Raw genomic sequence first — 19,587 nt, 5'->3', positions numbered from 1 at the left:
TAGTTCCAAGAATTGAAGTTCGTTGCAGTTATATCACAGGAAGAGTAATGAGTGAGTATTTCACGCCAGGCTACTTCCGGTTCCAAGTATTACGGCTCGATGTAAAATACAAGAAAAGTAGCAAGTAATCAAATTATCAACGGCCATTTCCTATTCTTTGTATCGCGGCTCTGTGCATATTTCAAGAACAGTAAAAAGGTAAGAAATTGATTGACGGTCGCTTCAAGTTCTAGGTATTGCGGCTGGGTGTATGATCCAAGAGGAGTAACAAGTAAGCAGGAAGTAGCCGATTGCTTCCGGCGCTAGGTGCTAGACCTCCAACGAACCAATCCAAGGCCTCATCACAGCCTGGTTCTCCGCATTGTGACGTTGAGTAATGTAAGTGCTTATTGCTAAGAACTTAGCGTGCAGAATGATTCAACGCCCAGTGACAAGCACAACAGTCCTCTCATGTCGATTCTATCACCGCTCAGAAAACCAATTATTTTGAATCGTCTCATCCTTTACAATAATCATCGCAATTCTTTACTTTACTTCATTGATATCCTTAAGTTTTTTAGCTTTAATAGAACAATACAAATACTAACAAAGTTCTATAACTACTCTCCTTGAACTCTTCTCCATGCTAATTTATATTGATGATGACTTGATTCGGACCAAGAGTTATGCTAGTTGACCGACAGTAGTACGATGTTTCAAAAGCCATGTCGGCGTATATAAGGATTGTGGGGGGTACGGTTTCGTTTGTATCCTACCTAGCAGCTTAAATCTATCAATATCATCAACCTGGACCAACTCCCTTTTTCAAAACATCGAGAATCCTCTCACATGCGTTTCGTTACGATTGTGAGCTCTCTGGCTTTTGTCTCAACGATTGTAGCTCAACGTGGAGTTGTCGGAGGTAATGATCTCAATTGTCTAACAAGAGAATGAATAACCAATCAGAAGTTAGATGCGTGCACGGCGGGCAGTAGTTGCTAGTCGAATCGATGCAGTAAGTTAAACCGTGCGCTGGAGATATTGAAATCTATGCTGATGATTTGTAAGATGGCGGAAGATGCGTTGGCTGTTTGACAGTTGGAGCGCCTGGTCTTCAGATAGGACGTGAGTTACCATATATGACTTTAGGGCTAATCTCTAGATCTATTATTGATCATATTAGAATATTCGAAACAGCTAATATTGTGTAGAGGAATGCCCAGGAGTTGGTCGTGATATTTGCTGCAGTAGCCGTTGCCGAAGTAAGCCAACATATGTTACTAGACTACTGCATCTTTCGTTAACCAGTTTAATCGCAGGGGATAGTTCTGCTGCTGGTGGCTTTAGATGCCAGCGTATCTATTAAAGCTCGCTATAGATATTGGTATCTTGGTACCAAGATCGAAGGAGGTTAGGTTTGCGGCTAGGGTACCAATAGAAGTACTGGAGCTATGTCTCAGAGTAGTGCAGAGAATAAGAGTCCCTGTTAGTTTTCTTTACCACCTCGTATATGTGCAGGTCTTAATAAGATAGGTGGGGACTAGGCTATGCCACATTCCTTTGATCTTCCCAAGCTTGTTGGTATGTTAGACAAACATCTAACAAGGCAACAGTAAGAACGGATAATCACCCGAGCTTTTCCCAAATTTACTTATTACGTAGTGTGTGCCATCGACGGTTGCTTAATCACTCCATCTATCTAGAGATCCAAGAACAAGATCCGTGGTTGCAACGTCACAACTTCCACACCAGCACCTTTCACAAGCATAACTTTCTTACTATGGATCTATGGTTCGGTCGAAAGGGGAGTGCTCATTGAAATTCCTTTCAAGAATGCATGAGGATCTTGGCAGATTTCGCCTCAAGCGATACCTCACCCGCATCTGCCGCAGAATCGATCCCGAGCTCTGTCCGCACATCGTCGAAGCCTGGAGATTTGGATTAGAAGCCCTGTTGTTGTTGCTAGATACGGCAGTCGAGTTCTCAGAAACGCACGACGTTATTATGAAACTCCTTTTCGCTATCTGTGATAAACCACTCTCGCCAAACCCGGTTTACTATTGCCTCGCCTTCGTGTATCGGGAGAATCACGATGACCTGTCGGGAACACAATATCTTTGGAATCCAGAATATAATTAGCAAGCGCTGCTCACACTTGATGATAGATGGGTCGACTGCAAGGTGTTCACCGTGAAGCTGGCCGAGTCGGAGTTCGATGACAGATCTTTCATTATTAGTTTCTTTTCTCTCCGGGAGATACACGAGACAAATCTAAAATCACAGAAGTTGAAGTTTGAGAAGAATCTTTGTCCAAGTTCACTCAACCATTCTGCTATCACCACTGAAGAACTCATGGTCTACGATTTGGCGGCAGCTACCAGGTGGGTCTCCACACGTGGCCTAATATATTGTCAAGAGAAGCTTTTATTTCCAGATACTAGGATGGCGAGAATCTCGATTCGCCTGATCATCAGTCCCGCATGTACGCTACCACCAAGGAGGTGTTCACTGAGGCCGGCCCGTTCCGACCCTCTCACTCCGTCCGCCTGCCACAGCTCGGCTACGAGACTCTCTGGAACATCACCATAGTGATGCGAGATCTATTTGTAGTTTGTAGTCAGCTGATACATGGAGTTTGCAAATGTTGAAGGCGACGCTCTTCGCTACGAGCATGCAACATCCTCAAAGCGAATACCATCATCAGCTAGATTTTGTCGTTCAGCCAACCCAATTCGCTGTTGTACCTCATTGCACAGTTGGACTGGAATCGAGAAGTAGAATTCTACTTTACGCGCCATTTGGACTGCGCCAATGTCATATCACGATGCATAGATAGAGAGTTGCAATGGTGAAGATGTAACTCCCACAGTTCAAACCTGGCCATCGAGATTGAAGTGTTTGGCACAACCTTAAACGACAGAATTCGCTTTGCTAAAATACATGACAGTTCTTCATATACAAAGAGCGTAAGATAAGTCAGGTCATTGACCCAAAGTCCCTCATAACTGCCCAGCCATCTTGAGGCAGTAATGAGCCTACAACGCTGTCCACGACGAAGCCAAAGCGTCCGTATCACTTCCTTCCACGCGATAGAATCCCAATGCCTTCAGCATTGGCTTGTCATCGAAGCGATAGAGATACACCGTCTGCCCATCCGAAGCAAAGTGCTGATACTTATGCCATGATGGGATGCAGAAAGTATCTCCACGCTCCCAGGTTAACTTCTTACCTTCTACCTCTGTGTACCCTGATCCTTCAACAACATGGTAGACCGAAGAAGCTGTCTCCCGCACTGGCGGAGAACTCTCCCCTGCGTTAAGCCGCTCCGCTGAACCGCCGAGTATTCTGCTCACTAAATCACACGTGTTAGATATGGCTCTCATCCATGATTTTGGAATCTTATCCCACTTACCCTCTGTTCCATTGGCCTGAAGATACGGCAACGAAACCCACTTCCCCGGCGCCTTATCCAAATTCTCTACCATCCTCGCCCACGGAAACACAATCGGCGAAGTATTCGAATCCACGTTCTCCGCTGGATACCTTGCCGCAGTGTGATGCTCTACAAAATGCACTGGGAAATGGACGAAGTTAGGGAGATCAAGTCCGTCAAGCCAGATCATAGGGCCAGAGCCGTCCTTGCCGTGGTCGTGCCAATTCCAGGTCGGGGTTAGAATAACGTCGCCGCGCTTCATGTTTACGCGGCGGCCATGGACGGCGGTGAAGCCGCCTTCGCCTTCGATGATGAAGCGCATGGCGAAGGCAGTGTGGCGGTGGGCCGGGGCGGTTTCGTTGGGCATGACGAGTTGGAGGCCGGCGTAGATGGTGTCGGTGGTGAATGGTGCTTCTTTGAAAGGCGTGAGTCGAGATTCATTACTATCATGAGGGGTCTGAGATCGTTGAGGTACGGCGATGTCCATACATACCCTTGTTAGGATTCACTAGCATCAATACCCGCCTCTCAGCTTGCTTCTCCGTCACCAACTTCCCTGCTCGCAGCAAGTCTGGCCGGATCTCCTTGTACTTCCATAAATGAGGGATTGCTTGGGGGTTGGGCAGTGGAGGGTTCAACCTCTTCATTTGGGTCCAGAGTGGTGAAACGGCATGCTTTTGGACGTCGGAGAGCAGCTTCTCTGGAGAGTCATCTTCACCATTCAGATGTGGGACCTGTGTGGTCGACAAGACCTCAGTCATCTTGCTAATCGAAATAGGATAATAGTCAAAGATGGTCAGTGAAGTGTGGATTGGGGCAGGAAAGATAAGGTAAGCTATAGATCATCGATTACCGAATTCGAATTTATATATGCAAGACCACTTAGTTTACAAATATTGGATACCTGGATATACGAACGCGCGTTTCTAAGCCCGCGGAACGAATGCGCACCTGCTGACGGAAGATTCTGTGCTCTGGACGCATCGGAAAGCACTAACACCAAACGGGGATGTGCGAGGCCGGGCGAATCATGACACTGGATACAATTCCAATATCATCTATGCTTACAAAATGATCGACCGACGTTGTGTTGCAAATGCCAGGGCATCATCGGAGCATGTTCGTCGACCACGGCGATTGGGTAGCGATCCTCCGCACGCTAACCCCCGAGGTCCGGCTCGTTTCCGTGGGCTTTGCAGCAGCCGGGACCAGCAGTTGCAGATTATTGCACATAAAACATGCCGAGAGACAGTTCTACAGATGTACCCAGATTTGTCACTACCCCGCTTAGTATTACTTTCGTCATACGTCTTTCTCTCAATCATCCTTCGTCATGGGCATTCCCGGAGCATCTTGGAAGCGACTGATTCGCTTCCGTGGCGAAGATGGTGCTGAACATTATGGCGAGCCACAACTTGAAAATGCTCAGGATCTCATGTCAAAACTGGAAACCGGCTTAGAAGCAGAGATTCTTGAAGGCACCAGCCCCTTCGAAGTCAAAAGCACCGGGAAAATCGTCAAGGTAAAAGAGATCCTTCATCTCCTCCAACCAAAAGATGTTCCCACCGTACGCTGCATCGGCTTGAACTATAAAACACACAGTAAGTACAATTTCAAACTCATCTACAACATATCTCACCACCTTCAACTAGTCGCGGAGGCAGGTCGCAAACCGCCGCCTTACCCCTCCCTCTTCATCAAAGCCAACACCTCAATCGCCGGCTGGAACGAAACCGTCCCAATCCCCAAAATCGCACAAGACGACCAAGCCGACTATGAAGGCGAGCTCTCCATTGTGATCGGCAAGACGGGGAAGAACATCTCCAAAGACGACGCCATCGACTACGTTGCTGGGTACGTATCTTCCAACGACATCAGCTCCCGCAAATGGCAGCGTGATCCCGCGTACGCAGGAGGCGTCCCGCAGTGGTGCTTCAGCAAAGGATTTGACAAGTATGCACCTATTGGCCCGTCGATGGTGTCACCAGCTGTGGTTGGGGCGGCAGACAATCTCGAGTTAAGGACCTGGGTTAACGGGGAGGAGAGGCAGAAGACTAATACTAGCGATTTGTTGTTTGACGTCCGAACGATTATTAGCTTTCTGAGTCAAGGGACAACACTGGAGAAAGGGACTGTGATTATGACGGGGACGCCGTCGGGTGTAGGGTTTGGGCAGGCTGGGGGCCCGAAGTGGTTGAGGGATGGGGATGTTGTGGAGGTGGAGGTAGAGCATTGCGGGAGGACGAGGAATAAAATTGTTTATGAGTAGTTGTTGGAGGGGTCACTAAGGTAGTTGCGCCAGCGTGCTAGAATACATGATTGTCGAATATTTTTACTTTTACTGTGAAGTTTTTTTTTTTTCTGTAACCCGATTATGGCACGCTGGGGTGTGGCCTGCCATTCTTTTCTGACATAATTGACTCGATACGTTATATAGCAATTACACATAAAATAAAGTCAAGTAATACAGCAAGTAGATAGTAACAAGTCAGGTCAGTTGCAATACATGATTGCGCGCATCTTATGGGCAGATAGAAATTATGCAGCAACAATTTACAGGAATTTGATCATACCGCAATGCTCGATGCGATTCGAGACGTGACGAAATCGGACAGCCAAACGTGAGTTTTTGTCCATTTCGGGCCGCTCAAGAACAACACCAACACGAAGTTAGTGAAATTTGTTCAGGTTACTGGTTCAGAATCGAAATGCGATAATGATATGAAAATCTCACACCCCGCAGATAATCTCCTCGTTGCATGAATGCAATGGCACGCGCAGCTTCATCCAAAACTTTCGAGCATCTACTGCTGCCTACCATTGCTACCTCGCCCTTCGGAACCACCAAGTTCAATCTCCCCGCAGCCCCAGAATCACCACTCCAACACCCAATCCGACATCGGACGAATCACAAACCCCACGGAAGGAAACGGCTCACCGTGCAAGTTGAGCTAAATCCTAGGGACTGCTACTAGTTCGGTTTGATGCGGCGGTTCAACGTCGTTCGGTCACGCCTAACGCGTATTCCGAAGCGCGCCGGAACTAGACGCGTTGCGGCATGGGGACCCAGCGCCATGTACTATCTGCATATGACTTCATATTGAAGGGTCGCAACAGGGCTTTCTGAATCTGTATCCTCTCGAAAAGTTTGAGAACCAACACAATCATGAGTCAAATGTTGGTACATTGAGCAGAATGAGTGCCTAGCATAGTGCTAATTATGCGCAGGAAATACACAACAGCGACTGCGTTCTTCGAGGCATTATGGGAGGTACGAAATGTAGTCAATGTTCTCTCGTGATGACATTCTAATATTGCTCCAGGCCGGTATCTCACACGTTTTTGTTAATCTGGGGTCTGACCACCCTGGAATAATGGAAGCGATTGCACGAGGAAAGAAGGACCCGACTGGAAGCTTTCCAAAAGTCGTCACGTGCCCCCATGAGGTGAACAATTGCAGCAAGCTGGGTGAAAGAGCTCTCTGACGTCCACTGTAGACCGTTGCGCTATCAATGGCTGACGGCTTTGCTCGACTTACCGGTAAACCTCAGTGCGTGATTGTGCACGTAGATGTCGGTACCCAATGCCTCGGTGCTGCTGTACACAATGCTTCCGTTGCACGAGTCCCAGTACTGATATTCGCGGGTCTCTCACCCTTCACACTCGAAGGTAACATTCGAGTCTTCTCGTCCTAAACCTAAAGCCCCACATTGACAAAATCTAGGCGAAATGCGCGGCTCCCGCACAGAATACATCCACTGGCTCCAAGACGCCCCAGACCAAAAACAAATAGTCCAACAATTCTGCCGCTATACTGGCGAAATCAAGACGGGCACAAACGTAAAGCAAATGGTGAACCGCGCCCTCCAATTTGCAACCTCTGATCCAAAAGGCCCCGTATACCTCACCGCCGGCCGTGAAGTCCTCGAGCAAGAAATTACGCCTTACAAGCTCGACCAAACCGTCTGGGGCCCTGTATCCCCTCAACCCCTTGCCCAAGACGGCGTAGCAACCATCTCCGATCTCCTAGTAACAGCGAAAGAGCCCCTCGTCATAACCGGATACTCAGGCCGCAACCACGCCTCATGCGGCGCCCTCGTCGCCCTCGCAGACACGGTCCCTGGTCTTCGCGTCATCGACGCCCTGGGCAGCGATGTCTGCTTCCCGTATTCGCACCCTGCGTCCCTGGGCCTGCAAATCGGCGGGCACGAGAGTATACGCACCGCAGACGTGATCCTCGTCGTAGACTGCGACGTCCCCTGGATCCCCACGCAATGCTCTCCGCGGCCCGACGCAGTCATTATGCATATCGACGTAGATACGCTGAAGAGGAATATGCTACTTCATTACATCCCTGCCAAGTACCGGTACTGCGCCGATGCGGAACTCAGTTTCAGACAGATCCAGCAGTATATTTCTAGCCATGCGACGTACCCCGCCGTATTGGCCAAGGAACCGTATCTTTCTCGTCGCGAGAAGATGGTAGCAGAGCATCGAGCCCGTCTAGATAACCTTGCAGTTATTGCTGCGCCGCCTGCGGATAGAAGTCTGCCGGCGCATACCCCGTACCTGGCATCGCAGCTGCGCAACTTGTGTCCGGAGAATACCATTTGGTGCCCCGAGGCGGTGACGAATGCGTTGCCGACGTGCAACCAGCTGCAGGTCGATACTCCGGGTTGCTTGATCAACGGCGGAGGAGGTGGGTTGGGGTGGTCAGGAGGAGGCAGTATTGGAGTGAAGCTCGCGTCTGATTATTTGGCGGGCGGGACGGGCAAGGGCGGATTTGTTTGCCAGATTGTGGGCGATGGAACGTGGATGTTCGGGGTGCCGAGTACGGTCTACTGGATTGCGAGGAAGTATTCGATTCCGACGTTGACAATTGTTTTGAGCAACAAAGGTATGCTTACTCAAGTTTGGAAAAGGTCTGGGCTAATTCTTGATGCAGGTTGGAATGCTCCACGCAACTCACTTCTCCTCGTACACCCTGATGGCGTTGGCTCAGAGGTTGATAACGAGGGAATTGGAATTTCGTTTGCGCCTACACCAGATTATTCTGGTATTGCAAAAGCGGCGGCTGGGCATAATGCTTGGGCTGGATGTGCGAGCAGTGTCAAGGAGTTGGACGAGTTGCTGCCCCAAGCGATTGAGTCGGTGAAGAACGGGGTTCTTGCTGTCCTGGAAGTGCGGTTGAAGGGATCTTGGGAGAAGGCGAGTCTTTAGGAGGCATGCAGCTTTATTGTGTAGAATTGAAATATAAGTACCACAGCATCTTCAAATATCAACTATTCATATTCAGAAGTTGAAAAGACTGCCTGACGGCGTTGGTAATGTGAGGGATGCGATGATATGGCAAATGAAACATCAGATTTTGCAATTGGTAGAAGGCGAACAAAATAAATTTCATCTACTCTCCAATCGCTGTTGTCCTCCACAGCTCTCTAACCTTCTCCTTGACCGCTTCCGGATAAGAACTCTCAAAATCCACCGGAATCCAGTTTCTCCGCCCCTCATACTCGGCCGGCAACAAGCAATTCGTCACCATCTTGCCTCCCCTTTTCCGATCCCCCCTTCCGTGCGACATATACGGCATTATTGGCAACCCCCTTACATCCTCAAACGGGAAATCGTCCAACCCCGGCCGCGCCCTCGTGCTGAGCGCCCAAATGATGTCTTTAAAATTGTACACATCGATGTCATCGCCGATGAGGAAGACGCGGTTGATGAGCATTGAGGCTTTTGAGGAAAAGACCAGGTTCCCGACTTGTTGGCTGAAGGATACGGCGTCGGTTTTCAGGAGACCGAGCTGCGGAAGGGAGACTTGCAGCGCGCACCAGGTTCCCATTGTTTCAAGGGGGCAGTAAGCATCAATTATGGGGAGGCCGTGGGATTGGCAGAGAGTGACCATTTCGGCTGAGGCGAGGGAGGCCGTGGTGTGCTGAGTGCGTGTTAGTGAGCTTGAAGGGAGTGAAGGGTTGGTGGGCTTACGGATTCATCGACGATACGGCCTGGGACGGAGACGGGCAGGATGGCGTCGTCGCGGTATGTTATGGCGTCGACTTTAAGGAGCGAGCCTGGCCGTCGCTCGTCATCGAATTGATGTGCCAGATAATCACCAAAGGGCCCTTCGTCACCCGTCTTGGTAGTCGACAGTGTACCTTCGAGCACGATTTCGCTATTGGCAGGCACGAGCAGATCATTCGTCTGACACTTGACCAGATCGAGAGGCCGTCCTAGCATGGCACCAACGTACTCAGCCTCACTCACACCTTCAGGAAGAGGGCATGCTGCTGCCATGGTCGCAGCAGGAGGCACGCCAAACGCAAGGGCCCATGGAACGTCCTTGCCCAACTTCCTCCACATTTCCATGACCATGTGATTATGCTGTCCAGGGTTGATGAGGGCGACCAGATTTCGCTTGTCGTAGACCTGGGCACGGAAGATGGACCAATTGGTCCACGATCCGTCAGGAGTCTGGAGCATATGGACACCATACGTCTGGAGAAACTTTCCGCCGTCATGCTGGTGCAGAAAGGGTACTGGAAGAGCTTCGAGGTCGATGGCATCGCCGAGGATCTGATTCTGCTGGCACGGTCCTGTCGGGACGACATTGGGAGGTATGGGAGCCTTGTTCTTGCCCTCCTGACTCCGATGGCAGATCTGCTTCCAGGTCGCGTCCTTGGGGAGTCCAAGATTTCTGGCGACACGACCGAACCTCTCATCCTCGTTCTTTCTCAGCCCAGCGGCGTTGCTGAAGATGCGCCATAGCCCGTTGCGCGCGCCTTTGACATTGTTGAATAATGGAGCCTTTCCATTGGTTTCACTGACACGACGGGCGGTTGCTCCAACCTCGAGATGTGGATCGATCTCGGCGTCGATTTCAACCAGGTCATTGTCAGCTCGCAATACGTCGAGGAAAGCTCGAAAATCATGTGGTGCGCTTGGACTTTCACTCGCCGGAAGCGCACTGGACGTGCTTTGGGCAGCAGCAGTAGTAGCCATGAGACGTCGATGATGGTGTATCGTAGCCGCTCGAAAGCTTCGAGGGTTGCATAGACGTAGTCTCGACAGCATTTGGCTCTATTGATGATGACGATGTGCAGATGGGAGCTAGGGTGGCACACACGCACTGGACATGCTGCTGAGTCCCTCGCTCTTTCCCTCTGCAGCGTCCCTAGAAAGTGAGCATGGGTCCCCTGTCTCCGACCCACGCGCGAACTGCCGCTAGTCAAGCAATTGGCGCAGTCTATCTGCGGGGTCAGGGTTAGGGTTACCGTAGTGTCGGGTTTAGGAACGTTCCTAGATAGCGTTCCGAAGGCGGCGGAATGGTCCGGATACAGGCTTCGGAACTTCCGTCGTCCATTCCGTAGTGCAAACGCCGCGAACGCCGCGCGGACGAAGCGTCCAGGGTCCAGCAAGGGTCCATAACAGCACCGACATGAGTACGAGTAATGATGGCAACATGTTGGGCATGTGGCTGGCCACTCACGCCGCACCTCCAACATGCACATGCTCTGCCCTCGACCTTACAGCGTCAGTCGCCAATTGACGAGTGCATTCCAAATTCACAACCGCATCAACACTCGCGCAGTCACTCAACACCACCACGCCTTCTCAACTGCAACTCCTTACCAATCCCACAAACCCACACAACCATGCCGCCCAAAACGCATTGTAATCGGCATAACCGGCGCAACAGGCACCATCTACGCCGTCCGCCTCCTCGAAATCCTACGTGACCTATCCATAGAAACACACCTGATAATGAGCAAATGGGCCCATACAACTCTCAAATACGAGACCGACAGGACAGAAGCCGAAATCCATTCCCTCGCCTCCAGAGTCTACACGGCACGCGACATGACGGCTCCAATTGCCAGTGGATCCTTCCTGCACGACGGCATGATCATAGTGCCCTGTAGCATGAAGACGCTCGCCGCTGTGCGCATAGGCTTTTGCGACGATCTGATCTCACGCGCCGCTGATGTGACGTTGAAGGAGCGCCGGACGCTGATGCTGGTGCCGCGCGAGACGCCGCTGAGCGATATCCACCTGGAGAATCTGTTGGCGGTAAGGAGGATGGGGGCTGTGGTTTTCCCGCCCATGCCTGCATTTTATACGCGGCCGAAGAGCCTGGAGGAGATGGTGGAGCAGAGTGTTGGGCGCATGTTGGATAATTTCGGCATTCATACTGATGGGTTTGAGAGGTGGAATGGTTGTGATTGGAAGAATAAATGAGAGCTGGGTACATTGAGCCTTGGGATAGATACCTGTACATTTTGCAATGAAACCCTTTTGAGAATCAAGGGCCCATATGCTGTGATTTCCGCACCTTAATGCCATGTCTGAATGCATCCCGTACCGGACGGGCTAATACTCGATTTTCCCCATCAAAACTATCGCAAAGATGAGGTTATAGAGCTTCATACAAGATCTCTTACCCCAACATTTCTGGTAGAGATAATGTAGTGAATTAAACGAGCAACTCTATCTATCGGAACTTTCTTTGAACTTGATATCACCGCGCAACGTGAGCGAGTAAAGCAATCAAGTGAGTAGGGATTAAATTGTGATTTTGTGATGTTCAAAGCTATTTCAAATAAGATCTTGATTCGGTGGAGAGCTGCGTACACTAAGTTCATCTATATATCTTGTAATATCGATTGCTGGTTGTAGGTGAGAAGCCCAACATTTTCAAGCCTTGACGTAGTGTGAGGATGATTTACATTGATATTAGCGCGCGAGCGTTCTTTAATCAATCCAAAACCTTTCCGCAATTTAGGTGAATACAATTTTTCGCTAGGATTCGAAACAGCGATAAGTTCAAGTGTAGCGTCGATATGCTCCATTCGAAGTGGTTGCGGTGTGATCGGGTGGGTAGTGATGGTGGTGGTGGTTGGTGGGGTGGAGCGAGCATTGACCCATCCGGTACGGTATCCGCGGCCAATCCGTGAAATGCAAATCATTTGCGTCACTAGAATGTGACGTGATCTCAACACCGGGCGGCTGAAACCCTTCCGTAGGCTGTCATGGAAATTTGGTTCCAGAAGGAAATGTACTCCCACGTGTCGAATCTGGTGCTTCGAGCCCTTCCGCCACGGTACTCCACCTACTTCCGCCCCACAGCCCCGTGGCCGTAGGGACGAGCTAGAATTGAGTTGCTCATATAGTTTCGGTAGCCACCAAAGTTTATTTCAGTAAGATTCCAAGTGAAAACATCACCAGTTGTGGCCTGATACGCTTTCCACTCGTACCCCATAAGTCCCAAGGCTCCGTTCCGATACACTACCATGGCCGACGCTGACCAAACTCCTCTTCCTCTTCCTGCCACTTCTCTAACGCGTCTTGCTCCTGGTGTGATACTTTCTCAGCCATTGTCCCGTAAAGGTTCAGGACCCGGACTCATTGTAATTGTAAATGAGTCAGGGGCTACAGATGACACGACTTTGCGCATCGAAAATGGTGTTCCATCACCGCTCATGAAATGGGGAGAAGAGAGTTACACAGTTGTAGAGCTTCTTGAGGAAGCCTTCTTCGAGGGCAAGGACCCAATAAGTCTGGCCGTCTCAGAGCTGTCAAAGGCAGAGAGGTGTGAGCCGAAGAATGCAATTGGCGTCATCGGTATATTACCCGAGTCCAGGTCTGCGCATTGCATTGCTAATTTGGATGGCAGCGTACGATCTAAAGCTTTGGAACCGCGCAGCACCATATCTTACATCACACTCCTCAATCGTCGGCGCCGTCGTGTACGCAAATGCAGCAGAGCACCACAAGCTCGCCATAACCTCCGTCCCCGTCCTGCAACACATGGCGGGCAAGATGCGCAAGCCGCCTCGGACCGAAACCCGTGTCGTCCACGACTACCCCAATGCGAAGTCTTATCTCTTTGCTACGCCCTTCCAGCCAGAGTTTGATTACAACATGGAGTCAGTGTCGCACACGCGGAATCTGTCATTCCTAAAACCGCGCATGAATGGTCCGTGGTTTGATCTCGAGGCGATTTGGGACGAGCATCAGTACTGGGAGTTTGAAGATCGGTCGGTGCCGAAGACGATGGCGACCATGGTGCAGGAACCATATGTCAATCATGTGCCTACGGTATGTTTCATTGCGCGGCGAAAGCATGTTGCGACGTATCGCTGACGTGCGTAGCTCACGGGAGGCATTGGACGAGAGGCACTTACAGATTTCTATACTAACCATTTCGTCTACTCAAATCCCAAGGATGTCGTGACGGAGTTGATAAGTCGTTCCATGGGTATCGATCGCGTCATCGATGAGTTCATCTTCAAGTGCACACATGACGCGCCGTTGGATTGGCTGTGAGATGTCGCCCGTCTCGAAACGTGATTGTCGCGCCGCTGACAAGTTGTAGAATACCCGGTATACCTCCGACAGGCCGCAAACTTGAAATCCCCTTTACGGCGGTTGTCAACATTCGAGGCGACCGTCTTTACCACGAACACATCGCCTGGGACCAGGGTACTGTGCTGGCTCAGTTGGGTCTATTGCCAGAGTACTTGCCTATACCGTACGCTCTGCCAAGCGGGCAGAACCAGGACGGAAACAAACTCGAGTATAAACTACCCGTCGCGGGGATTGAAACGGCACGAAAGATGCAAAATAAAGATGCCGTCACTTCAAATGTCTTGCTCAGCTTCCAGGTCCGCAACAAGAACGCATAGCTGGTCGAAGAGAGACGCAGTTTGGTGTCATGGGATCACAGCATGTCCAAGTTTGAATGGTTACCAATCCGGGAACTGCAGGCCTCTGCTTAATGTACATAGGGTAATACACTCATACACACTGACTCGCAACCTCGTTGCTGGGCCAATCTGGCCAAAACATATCAATATCATTCCACCACATACCATTCATTGTGTCGTCCCCCATAGTATCATCCGCGACTTGCAGAAATTCCCCCTGGTCCAGGAACGTGCCCATAGCACCACCGACGGTATCTCCCTTCTCACCCAGTCCTCTTTGAATCGGGAATCTTTGTTGCTGATTCTGCTGCGGTTGCAAAGTTCGATCAAGGGCGGTCTCAATTGGAGGAGGTTGGAGAAAGTCAGGTCGAGCTAGTTGCTCCTCCAAATGACGCAGTCTCTTCGCAAGTCTGCAGGAACTCTGCGATATTGTACTGTATGCTGTAGCGAGAGCCAATGCACGTTCCACCTCCCGTTTTACTAAGCCAGGAAAAGGCTCCAGCAAGTCGGCGGACTGCATGATGACCACCCGATTGCGGTCCGCGCGAACGTAAGCCACCACTAAGAAAAGAAGTGCACACGAAGAGCTGAGGAAATGCTGAAAGAATGGATGCTGGGTTTTGTAGACGTCGGTTGTAGAGTTCAGCATAGAGAGTACACCGATGGTGTCGGAGATGATGTTCATACTGGGTTTGATCATTTTGACGCTGACGTTGGAGTGCGAACCTGAAAGAAAGAATGGACGAAGGATGATACTCCGGAAAGCATTGGCACGCAAATAAAGTAATGTGGCCACGGGTGACGGAGGTTTTGAGGGGTCTACTGTTGGCTTTACACCAACAGCCGTCTCAGGGGATGGATGGTAGATACCATGGCCGTCTATGGCCTTCTTCAGCCATTGGTCAATCTGAAAATTGAGTAGTTCGAAGGCGTCATCCTGTTCATAAGTTGCACCGGCAGCGACTCGGTGTATGGGTACTTCGAACTTCGGACTCATGAATGTGTATGAGATCATCGCTCGAAGGTACCATGCGTCCTCCTATGATGCCTGAAGTCAGCAAGAAAATTCGTCTCAGGGCAAACCCAACATCGCTCTTGGGTCTTGAAGATGACATGACTTACCGGAGGCTCTATGGATTGATCAAAATCCGATTCCTGAAAGTTTTGAGGCAAGCCAGTAGCTGCACTCCATTGCCTGTCCAAGATGACTATGCTCCAGATGAGAGCGCTAATTCCAGTGCGTTGCTTCTCGTCTCGCAAAAGATGGCGATGGACGTCTCGGCGGTGAAGCCCAAGTTCCATTGCCATGCGCCCCGAAATTCCGCACACTCGCCATGCCAAACGCGTGTCACCAGTAAAAAAGTGGTAAATAGACTGGTCGCGATTCCATCATGTTAGCGAATGTATCACTTGCTGAGTAAAACGGAAGGCTTACCGCCAGTAATGCTATCAGAACATGATCTAGACTTGACACTTCGGATGCTAATTTCAGCTTGATCAGGTGCTCCACACCTTTGTACAGTGTTTTCCCCACATGCGATTGTGAGGCTGGTTCGGCAGCAAGTGCAATCGAAAGCGCCAGGTATAAAATCAGAATGGTGTCTTCGTGGAGAATTGAGGCATCAGATGTGGGTTTTGAATGGAACACATAACAGGCCTCAGCTTGCTCGACAAGCCGCTTTGGATCCAGAATAGGATGAAGGCGGCCGATGACATTATGGTAGACGTTCAGGAGGCGCAAAGCGTCGTTTCTGGCAATGAGCCATGGCAATTGAGCCAGGCATTGGCGTAGCCTAGTTTTGGCAAGACGCTCTTGGACGGCAGACCCGTGACTTTCATCTTGGATCAGAGTGCGCTCGTCGTCATCAGTCTGGTCATCTTCCAGGCTGGGGTTGGTCTCTTCTGTGATAGTGGGGCCGCCAGGAGGAGCTTGGGCCAGTCGCAGCTTGATTGTAGCAGCATTAAGACTATAGTCAGGACTTGTCGGGCCGTAAAAGCGACGAGTGGATGGCTTTGATGTATTTGCGACGGCTACTGTGGGAGCATCAGACGTTGATGTTGGGTTCGCGTTGATCTGAGCGTCCCTGGAAGGTGGGATGGCAGAGCCCGAACCTTCGAGGGCCGTGTTCTGCCGGGGAGCCGCGCTCTGCCGGGGGAGCGCGGGATCTATTGCAACGACTGGTGAGGTGTGTAATTCGTTGGACAACTCCATGTGTGTAACGAGACTATCAAGCTGTGCTTGCAGCGCAAGTACGACACGAGAGATGGACTCGCCCTTGCTAAAGAGCATGCTGGGTTAGTGGCAAGGGCAACTTGAAGGCGAGCACGAAGGGAACATACGCGTTCACCCCCAACGCATTGGTTGGCAACATAGGAGGTGCAGCAACGGCAGAGTAAGAAACAGCAGAATCCTCTTGCTGCGAAGGTTCGTTTGTGGGCTCTTGGTCGGCGGTGTAGCGACACTCCAAAGCACGCGAGCGACAGAAGTCGCAAGGCTTACGGCCGTCACATCTGCCTTTGCGTCGCCGGCACACATCGCAGGCTCGCCATACGTATCGAAGGCGACGTTTACGCGATGTCCCGGCGGTGTTCTGTTGATCCATGGTCGTCGAGGGGCGTTTTGGCGGCGACGGGCTCATTGTGCTGGATTGTAGACAGCGGGATGGGACCTTTTGGGGGATGTATCTGGGTTGGTCTCGAGACTCGAGAGATAACAATCGGGCCTCCTCCACACTCGCTGCTTATCGCCATGATAGAGCCAGGCCACAATGGACACATGGACTGGCCAGGGTGAGGCTGTCGCTTGTGTCTGAGAAGGGCGGGGGTGAGCCGCGCGGGGTAAGTACCGAGAAAGCACCGGAGACGCGGCAGGGTCGCCATCTAGTGTAGTGTAGTATAGTGTACTTGGTGTATCGTGCATGCATACACTAGTCAATCAGTCACGTGCATGAATCCCTTCACTTGTGCACGGACCATGTGCTGTCCGGACTTGTGCCGGACCAGGGCCGCCGGAGAGTGTCTCGCCTCTGCAAATCCACCCTCACTGCATACATCCCATCCCGCCGTTCGGCACGTGACGGCGTCTTTCCTGCGGAAATGGCACGACCATCACCCTGTCGAGGTTGGGCCCACCGCAGCCTCGACAGCATCTCTTAAAGCCAGTCGGCGCCGTTCTGGCAGTCATCGCACATCACTGCATCCCGTCTTCTTTACCTACTCAGTCCACCCACCTCTTACCTAATATGGCCTTGTACACCTACGACACACGCCCCAGCTTCTCTTCTGATGTCCTTGTCCGGGGCACACCAGAATACGATCGCTGTCGTCGCAATAACCCCAGTGCAACAACACCAGACCGCTATCCACGCGAGATACATGTGGTCAAGTCACCCAAACAAGTCTCGGCAGCTCTCCAACGAGCCACTGAACTTGGTGTCACCGTCGGTATCCGTGGCTCCGGCCATGCCTTCCCTCTGAGCGCACTGATTGAGGACGGCATACTCATCGACACTTCCAGCTTGAACCGCTATGTTGATTATGATCCCCACTCCCGTGAGATCTCTTTTGGTCCTGCTGTCCGTGTAGAGGAAGTCGCAGCAAAGCTTGCAGAGGTTAAGCGCTTCTTTCCTCACGGCCACGCGCCTACTGTCGGCGCCGCAGGCTTCTTGTTGGCGGGAGGACAAGGCTGGTTTGTGCGAGGTTGGGGAGCCACATGCCAGGAATGGATTACTCAGATGGAGATCGTGGTCCCCGATGGCCGCATTGTCATTGCGAGCCCTACAGAGAACACTGACCTGTTTTGGGCCGCGAGAGGCAGCGGCTTGGGCTTCTTCGGTGTCGTAACCAAATTCTGGGCTCGCACAATTCCTAGCTCTCAGCTCTGGGAACGGACTTTTACTTTCCAGCTCCGTGATAAGTACGAGACCTTGCTGACATGGTTCTTCGAAAAGGCCGAAGATACCCCCAAGTATGGCACCGATCTCAATCTCACTATCTTCTATCCGGAAAAGTACGACAACACCATACTCACGGATGAAATACCCAAGACGTCTCAGCTACACCTCGGTCTCAGTCTCTTGTGCTATTCTGACACTGAACGGGAAGCTCAGACCCTGCTGAGTGCTTACGACGACGTTCCCGAGAGTGTGAAGGACTGCTTGGTCGACATGCGCCCTGTTTCAAAACGAGAATTCACCGACATATTCGACAAGAAGCGCGAATTCATTGGGAATAAGTACGGTGAGAACTGGCAGATTCTCAGTCTGCTCAGCGAACCAACCATTCCCATTCCACGAGTAAGTGTTGGAGTGTGAACAACTATACATCCTCACTGACAACTTTCAGCTCATTGAAGCCCTGAAGCCTGCTCTCACTGAGCTCGAAACGCGCATCACCTCGGTGTTTATCTGCATTTGCGATATCGTCGCCAACGAGAAGGTCGCTTCTTTGAGCATCCCACAAAAGTACTACATTTCTACCGTCACAGGCTGGCTCGACCAAAAGAAGGGGCCTGCGATCAAGCAACGGATGTTAGAGAGATACAAGCGCGCTCTACCAGTCGCATGTGGCACATATCCTGCAGACTACGATCCCAACGTTGAAGACGCAAATGTAAGCCGGGCCTGAAACCCACCTCACTGCTGCTATAATCAAACTGACAACATAAACAGAGCAAACCTATGTCTGACACCGCACTCGCCAAGTTCCTCAAGATCCGAGCCAAATGGGACCCCAATGACATGTTCCCCAATTACAAGCAATTTATCAAAACAAACGAGAAGATCAACAAGCTTTTGACCAAGCCTTCGCTTTAGGCACTAATGATGGATGGAGGCAGGGACTTTGTTTCCCTTTTCCCAATTTTTTCTTGAATGCTTTGGAAGGCGAAACGATCAATCGTACAAAGACCATAGTTAGCCAGATGTTACGAAGGCGTGGGTGAGCTTTGACTCCCTGAAATGTGTCATCAATCTTTTCAAATCAGCAGTTCCATATACGTCGTGAACTTGAATCCTTGAAACTGAGAGCTATGCCTCTGGATATTTTTGTCGCATTACTCAACACGACCTTTGCGCACATAGTATCAGTCACTTGACGATCACTTTGATAGTCAGTTACGCCCCTTGCAAAATGTGCATGCATAGAATCAATTGCTTTTCCTGAATTATTCATCGATTGCAGAAATCAACGCCTGACAGACAATGATCAAATTGAACAAGCCAGGCCAGGATGCAATCCAGTAATTGTCCAACTCTTCTAGACAGCACTACGGGCTTGTTCAGTCGTACTTGGCCATCTATCGAGAGGCTTGTGTAAAGCCCATGTCAAGTTTCGAACCAGGCTTGCTGGTACTAGCCTGCCCTTCACATCCCATCATGCGGCGTAAGCAGAATCCAAACAACTATCCAAAGGCCTCGTCGACAGATCCCGAATTTGCGCTCGTCTCTACATCGTTGGACTTGTCCGCGGTCG

General features: G+C 50.7%; 8 protein-coding genes across 8 annotated transcripts; 5 read left to right on the top strand and 3 right to left on the bottom strand.

Annotated features, from left to right (window-relative positions):
* Positions 1-3,014: 3,014 nt before the first annotated feature.
* COCVIDRAFT_31631 (hypothetical protein) lies at positions 3,015-4,173 on the bottom strand (the record flags this gene model as incomplete). The annotated part of the gene is made up of 3 exons (XM_014695227.1): positions 3,015-3,331; positions 3,392-3,826; positions 3,906-4,173. The coding sequence occupies 3 exons, from the start codon at positions 4,171-4,173 to the stop codon at positions 3,015-3,017; spliced, it is 1,020 nt and encodes a 339-aa protein (XP_014550713.1).
* A 572-nt stretch (positions 4,174-4,745) lies between these two features.
* Positions 4,746-5,681, top strand: COCVIDRAFT_42858 (hypothetical protein; the record flags this gene model as incomplete). Its single annotated transcript, XM_014695226.1, has 2 exons — positions 4,746-5,013; positions 5,065-5,681. 2 exons carry the CDS (start codon positions 4,746-4,748, stop codon positions 5,679-5,681), a joined length of 885 nt encoding a protein of 294 aa, XP_014550712.1.
* Positions 5,682-6,786: 1,105 nt separating this feature from the next.
* On the top strand, positions 6,787-8,632 carry COCVIDRAFT_42857 (hypothetical protein; the record flags this gene model as incomplete). The annotated part of the gene is made up of 4 exons (XM_014695225.1): positions 6,787-6,858; positions 6,910-7,081; positions 7,137-8,309; positions 8,358-8,632. 4 exons carry the CDS (start codon positions 6,787-6,789, stop codon positions 8,630-8,632), a joined length of 1,692 nt encoding a protein of 563 aa, XP_014550711.1.
* Positions 8,633-8,816: 184 nt separating this feature from the next.
* Positions 8,817-10,411, bottom strand: COCVIDRAFT_31629 (hypothetical protein; the record flags this gene model as incomplete). The annotated part of the gene is made up of 2 exons (XM_014695224.1): positions 8,817-9,347; positions 9,398-10,411. The coding sequence occupies 2 exons, from the start codon at positions 10,409-10,411 to the stop codon at positions 8,817-8,819; spliced, it is 1,545 nt and encodes a 514-aa protein (XP_014550710.1).
* A 507-nt stretch (positions 10,412-10,918) lies between these two features.
* Positions 10,919-11,647, top strand: COCVIDRAFT_114809 (hypothetical protein; the record flags this gene model as incomplete). Its single annotated transcript, XM_014695223.1, has 1 exon — positions 10,919-11,647. The coding sequence occupies one exon, from the start codon at positions 10,919-10,921 to the stop codon at positions 11,645-11,647; it is 729 nt and encodes a 242-aa protein (XP_014550709.1).
* A 1,052-nt stretch (positions 11,648-12,699) lies between these two features.
* Positions 12,700-14,094, top strand: COCVIDRAFT_114822 (hypothetical protein; the record flags this gene model as incomplete). The annotated part of the gene is made up of 4 exons (XM_014695222.1): positions 12,700-13,030; positions 13,083-13,507; positions 13,562-13,731; positions 13,785-14,094. 4 exons carry the CDS (start codon positions 12,700-12,702, stop codon positions 14,092-14,094), a joined length of 1,236 nt encoding a protein of 411 aa, XP_014550708.1.
* A 112-nt stretch (positions 14,095-14,206) lies between these two features.
* Positions 14,207-16,754, bottom strand: COCVIDRAFT_20907 (hypothetical protein; the record flags this gene model as incomplete). Its single annotated transcript, XM_014695215.1, has 5 exons — positions 14,207-14,244; positions 14,281-15,154; positions 15,238-15,489; positions 15,551-16,406; positions 16,456-16,754. 5 exons carry the CDS (start codon positions 16,752-16,754, stop codon positions 14,207-14,209), a joined length of 2,319 nt encoding a protein of 772 aa, XP_014550701.1.
* Positions 16,755-17,357: 603 nt separating this feature from the next.
* Positions 17,358-18,929, top strand: COCVIDRAFT_114776 (hypothetical protein; the record flags this gene model as incomplete). The annotated part of the gene is made up of 3 exons (XM_014695221.1): positions 17,358-18,410; positions 18,460-18,726; positions 18,786-18,929. The coding sequence occupies 3 exons, from the start codon at positions 17,358-17,360 to the stop codon at positions 18,927-18,929; spliced, it is 1,464 nt and encodes a 487-aa protein (XP_014550707.1).
* Between the last annotated feature and the right edge of the window lie 658 nt (positions 18,930-19,587).

Source organism: Bipolaris victoriae (assembly GCF_000527765.1).
Source record: "Bipolaris victoriae FI3 unplaced genomic scaffold scaffold_171, whole genome shotgun sequence".
NCBI classification, from domain to species: Eukaryota; Fungi; Ascomycota; class Dothideomycetes; order Pleosporales; family Pleosporaceae; genus Bipolaris; species Bipolaris victoriae.
Note: the sequence above shows the minus strand (reverse complement) of the source record. Positions and strands in the feature narration are given on the sequence as shown.